This window comes from Meleagris gallopavo, chromosome 1, assembly GCF_000146605.3.
Source record: "Meleagris gallopavo isolate NT-WF06-2002-E0010 breed Aviagen turkey brand Nicholas breeding stock chromosome 1, Turkey_5.1, whole genome shotgun sequence".
Taxonomy (NCBI): domain Eukaryota; kingdom Metazoa; phylum Chordata; class Aves; order Galliformes; family Phasianidae; genus Meleagris; species Meleagris gallopavo.
In genome coordinates, this window is record NC_015011.2 from 175416082 (window position 1) to 175422081 (window position 6000).

Here is a 6000-nt window from a genome sequence, read left to right on the forward strand (position 1 = left end):
AAGGAGACTCCACAACCTCCCTGGGCAGCCTGTTCCAGTGCTCCGTCACCCTCACCGTGAAGAAGTTCTTCATGAGAAACTTCCTATGGTGCAACTTATGTCCGTTTCCCCTCGTCCTGTCTCCATGTACCACTGAAAAGAGACTGGCCTCACCGCTATGGCCGCCACACCTCAGATATTTATAAACCTGGATCAGGTCCCCTCTCAGTCGTCTTTTATCAAGGCTGAACAGACCCAGTTCACTTAGCCTTTCTTCATAGGGGAGATGCTCCAGGCCCTTCACCATCTTTGTGGCCCTCCGCTGGACTCTTTCCAAGACATCCCTGTCTTTCTTGTACTGGGGAGCCCAGAACTGGACACAGTACTCCAGATGAGGCCTTACCAGGGCAGAGTAGAGGGGGAGGATCACCTCCCTCGACCTGCTGGACACACTCTTCTTAATGCACCCCAGAATGCCACTGGCCTTTTTGGCCACGAGGGCACACTGCTGGCTCATGGCCAACCTGTCGTCCACCAGGATGCCCAGGTCCCTCTCTGCAGAGCTCCTCTCCAGCAGCTCATCCCCCAGCCTGTATTGGTGCATGCAATTCTTCCTCCCTAGGTGTAAGACCCTACACTTGCTTTTGTTGAACCTCATCCGGTTTCCTACTGCCCAGCTCTCCAGCCTGTCCAGGTCTCGCTGAATGGCAGCACAGCCTTCAGGCGTGTCAGCCAATCCTCCCAACTTCGTATCATCAGCAAACTTGCTGAGGGTGGCCACTATCCCCTCATCAAGGTCATTGATGCCTTCATAACATTCTTGAAGTTCTGGTTAGCCCTGAAGAGGTCAAGCAGTCGGATGCGATGATCTTGGAAGGTCCCTTCCAGTCGAACTATTCTAAATTGCCATCCTGGCCTGCATCAGAAATTTCAACACAAAAATTCCCAACCACAAGACAAGAGTTGGAAGGTAGATGGTTCTTTGCGAAACTGTACAACTTCCTCTCAAAATGATTCAAGCAGGTATAATGTTGATGGCTTTGCTAAGAATTACTAATGCAATATAGATTCTGCATGCGATGGTGAAAATTTTTCAGCATTCAGCTGAAGAATAAATATCTAAAATGCTCTCCAATAACCAACGCAAATTTCGGATCTCTGACATCTACCTGAATTTGGATTTCCAATCATGAGCAAAATCTCCCACTTGTAATGTGCAAACCAATGTATGTCAATGTTTCATATGTTTCAGCTTTGGTGTATTGTGCTCTGATGAGTAAGAACCTTGTACTTTTCATGTTTTGCAATAATTTCAGCTCTCTCTGTCAGTAAGAGAGATTCTCTGAATAATGTATGCAGTGCAAAAAGGAACAGGGTTTAAATAAAACACGCAAGTGGGAAGGGGAAAGGAGAGGAAAGACTATCTCCAAACTGATACAGATCAGATTCATTTTGCTGACTTACAACAGAGTCCTTGTGCTTAAACGTGTTTCATGTGCATTCACACATGAAAGGCCTAGGCCTTTTTAAAGAAAACAGAAATGTGCATGACAATCATTAGAAGACAGATATTAAATGGAATTTACAAAATTATTCCAGTTCCAAAGGCACTTCTGAATGTACACTTGGCTATATGTTTATATTTAATGAAAAAATACTCCACAGTTTTCCAACATTGCAGTGGGTTACCCACCAACATACCCTCCATAATCCTTTGAAATTGTCTGTATAGGGTCCCTAACACATCCAACGAGCCAGGCCTTGAATCTTCACAAGTAACCTCTGTGCACATGGAAACAGATCCAGAGGTAAGTAGTCATGTCTTAGACCTTCATGCATGAACTCACATGAATATTCAGTTCAGCCCAGCAGCTCTAATGCTTTTGTACTTTGTACCTGGAGACGTGTGCACAGAGGAATTTTTCTATACAAACAACAAGGTCCAAAGCCACTGTTTAACAGTGGTTCAGGAAAGAGTTATCATTTTATATTGCCATGAAATCATTTAATTCTGAGCTGATGGTGGGGCTTCTTTAATTAGATTAGAAAACCTCACACATCTGTGCTTTAGAAGCCTCTGTCAAGCCAGGAAATTCAATCACATGGAAGTCAGTGTCCTCCAGCTATCAGACAATTGATTTTTGCAGGATTCTGCTCATATTTAGCTTAAGGGACACGTGATATGTTTATTCACTTGTCAGTCACTTTGCCTGTGTTTCATTAGTAGAACACTTGTTATTTAAAATATATTCTTCAGTATTATATGAAAAATGAGAAACAGATTATTAAAACGAGTCTACAAAATGTAAAGTAAACACAAAGTTGGACTAAAAATACTTGTCGGTTTAAGTGGGAAGCACAGAGCTGAAGAGGCCTATAGGGTTATGTCTATTTAATATAATTACAGAATTATAGTAGTATACACATATATAAACATATACATTTATTCTCTTTCTTTCTCTGCCTCCCCGTTTACTGTACAGATTATCATTTCTGAGTCATTAAATTCTTTAGAAATAAAAATGGGTTCACTTTAACGAAAAAAAATAACAAGGTTATGAATCACTGTTTCTATAGATTGTAGCAAATAGAAGGGGACAGGTTTTCCTCAGTTAAGATGCTCAAGCTGAAATAACCTGAGGTGGTTGGAACAAGAGAAGAATCTGCTGTGGATCATTGAAATTAGGGAAAGTTTCGGACAACCCTTGTTTGAATCTAAGGCACTGAAGTCTGACACACAGAAGTGGTTCAACTTTAGATAATCTTAAATGTATGCAAATCAGAATTAATTCACTAGCGCTCCAGTGGAAATTCTCCACAATACCCTTAATCCAAAAAGTAACAATTGCTTCTGAAATTATTTGGCAGAAGTAGATGGGTAGGCAGAATCTAAGATAATTGACTTTATCTAGAACTACTGATTTCAATATGCAATATTTTTAGTCCCTTCCTCCTTCACTAAAAACTGAAGTTTAAAAAAAGCCCCTCTGTCATTTGTCTTCACGGAATATGTAATCGGCGCCTGCAAACTTGACACGCATTGTAATGTTTTCTCAATGAACTACACCTGCACACATCTGATGCCTCCCAGTTTCAAAAGCCCTTCTGAAATGCTTTCTTCTCATGGAATTTGATATTGATTTTCATGCTAAACACAACTAATACATTGCTTAATATAAAATTCACACTTAATGGGACATCAGTCTTTCCTGCCTGAAATGAATGGAGCCATTTTGGCAGCTCTGAAGCTTTTTCTGCTAAATAAGGTGGCAAGGTCATCTGAAACTTATAGTACTGAAGACTCATATAAATAAATTTAGTGCACATTCAATAAATTATATATGAGAACTGCACAGTGCATGGCATGTTTACATATTAAAAGATGGCTGTGAGAAGCTGGGGAGAAACACAGAACATATTTTAAAGGCACAGTGGACAGGAAGACCTTCTCCAGCTCATTTCTATTTTAAACTCAATAAGCAATGCCGCTCAGGGCATCTACATCCAGAGGCAATTTGTTCCTGAATGAAGAGAAAGGGTTCAAAAACTTAAAGGCCACAGAGGAAAACCCATAGAACTGAATTCTGAAACACGAACGTGACGTTCCTAACAGCCCTCAGCTTTGCCACACTGTATCCCACTGTCTTATGTAATAAAATAAATTCCTCCTTATCAGCCTGACATACGTGAAGTTAAATAGAAATGATGCTCTGCTGCTCTCCGAGACCAAGCACTATTCAGCATGTGTTTCAGCCACTGCTAAGGACCCCGAGGTGATCGAAATGTAGGAAATTCACTTAATTATAATCTGTTAAAAATAATAATAAAAAAGATTAACTGTTACTGTTATTTGGTAAAGGCATTTCATTTTTTGTTTCCCTTTCATGGCGTATGTGAGCCTGTGTGTGTGTGCATGTGTGTGTGTAGAAAATATATAGTAGGAAGAGAATATTTGTTCCAGTTGAGGTGGTCTGTGAAATCAAGTAGATCAGATACTAACTTGACTTGGCACCAATGTATGGATGCATAGAGACATATCCACAGGATGTATGCATTACGAGATGATAAGAGACATTTACAACCTAGAATATAAGAGCAGGGCTGCCTCAAGTGACATCACCAGATCAACTGCAGCGTCAACCGACTCAGATATATAATCCTGCACACCGCTGCTTCCCTATCTCCTTTCCAAGCATTAACAAAGCATTCATGAGCATACACATTCTTGTATGTTTCCAAATACATGCAAGGCACGTCAGACCCAAACACGAACAAGAGCAACAGTGGGGTTTATGGATGGATCGAGACATTCATAATTTTTCTTTACAACAACAAAATTCATCTCCATAGAAACCAGAAAGCGAGAAACTACAGGAATAACACTAAAGTAAATGTCACATCAGGTTAGAGAGCACAAGGCAGGCGAGGGGACTGTGCTCCAGTTAGGACTAACAAGGACTGCTGCCCCCCCTGCTCTTCTGCTACGGTATCTACACCAAATACAGACTTTCTGCTATATTTCCAATGCACGATAGCAATGTGATTTCCTGTTATTTTCATTGCAATCTACCCGTAAGCTGGTCAAATCAATGGCACGTTTACTTACAGGCATTTGTTACAGCGAAGCTGTTAGCTGTTTCAATGTTGTCTACATGAGGAACCAAATTAAAAGGTGCTTCGGAGGCATTGGGGCTGGTGTTATGAAGAAAAATTGCTAATCGAAAAGCAGTATATTCCTGATCTGTGTTTCTGATGAAGAGACCACCTACAAGAAAAAAAGAAAGAAAGAAAAAAGAAAAAAAATAGCAAGACGCAGAGGAGGCAGGGTGAATTGCTGGCAAGCTACTGTCTTGTAACACCAAGCAACTGACTCTCCCAAAGCTGCACAGTAAGGAAAGTCCTAAGACTTTAATGAGCAAGGAACTAATCACATTCATAATCACAACCGCTGCCTTTAAATCACTGTTCTCAATCGATATTCACCACCCCGACGCTTCATGCTTCTTTCCCGACTTCTCGGTTTCCAGCCTTTCACATGTAAATACCCCGATTTGCCATGATTACAGTGACCTTTGGAAGTGTTTAGCCTCCATCTCCCTGCGACTGAACACACTGCTAAATCAGCTACTCAGAAACCTCTCACATGAAGTGGCGGGCTGATTAAGGGGAACGATGCTTTCCGGATTAAAAAAAATACCCACTCTGTGTCGGATTATCTGCACTAAACAGGAATATAATGAACTTTGCTCTTCCACAGCCATGTGCAGGCAGGGAGCCGCTCAGCTCTGTTAGCAGCATCTCCACAAGTCCACGGGCAGTGATGCAGCGATGGAGATGAGCTGGAAGGAATTCAGATAGCTGCGTCCCATCCGAAACGCGCCTGGCCGGAGGGAAGCGGGAGGCTATGGGAAAAGGGTGAGGAGGGGGCATAGAGCTAAGCGGAGAAGCTTTCAAAATCCCAAACTTTCCAACTACGGGAAGAGAACGCAGGGCTGCCTTTCAGCCCCATGCCTACGCTACCGCAACCTCGGTGCAAGGAAACGGGAAGCCGGAGGGGGCCGAAGCAGCCCAGGAGCATCTCCCCAGGCGCCCTCCCCTCCTGCTGAGCCTGTGCACCCCGGGGCTGGAATGAGTTGGGCAGAAGATGAGCATCCTTCCTACGGTACGCAAACACACACACACACACACGTACGCACACATACACAAATGCACGCGGGCTGTCAACGAAGGCAGGGAAATGGGATGGTGGTGGAGGAGAAAGCTGCAAGCTGCCTTCAGAGCCGCCTTCCCAACTCACTTCGCAAAGGCTCGAACCCCTGAGTACCCGCACACAGCCCAATGCAGCGCTTACCTATTTGCACGCTGCTAGGAAAAGCTCCCATTGCTAGTCCCCAAAAGCCAGAAAACAACAAGACAAGCTGTCTGCAAATTATCCTCATCTTCTCTTTTGCCTCTCTCTCGCCTTCTCCCGCTCGCTCGCTAGATGCTGCTCAGAGAGGCATTGAGGACGAGGCGGCTACA

The 6000-nt window shown here is 43.1% G+C and overlaps 1 protein-coding gene across 1 annotated transcript; it reads right to left on the reverse strand.

Annotated features, from left to right (window-relative positions):
- Positions 1-1621: 1621 nt before the first annotated feature.
- Positions 1622-5994, reverse strand: LOC109365465 (glutamate receptor 4-like). Its single transcript, XM_019612247.2, has 3 exons — positions 5831-5994; positions 4586-4744; positions 1622-3787 (listed from the first exon to the last, which is right to left on the reverse strand). Exons 1-3 carry the CDS (start codon positions 5916-5918, stop codon positions 3777-3779), a joined length of 258 nt encoding a protein of 85 aa, XP_019467792.1. The 5' UTR covers positions 5919-5994; the 3' UTR covers positions 1622-3776.
- Between the last annotated feature and the right edge of the window lie 6 nt (positions 5995-6000).

What these genes read in the sequence shown, in the direction of transcription:
- LOC109365465 (XM_019612247.2), bottom strand. Translation starts at nt 5,918, where the DNA reads ATGAGGATAATTTGCAGACAGCTTGTCTTGTTGTTTTCTGGCTTTTGG. An exon ending in TCCTAGCAGCGTGCAAATAG is followed by an intron (nt 4,745 to 5,830) that starts GTAAGCGCTGCA and finishes TTTTTCTTGTAG; the next exon opens with GTGGTCTCTTCATCAGAAAC.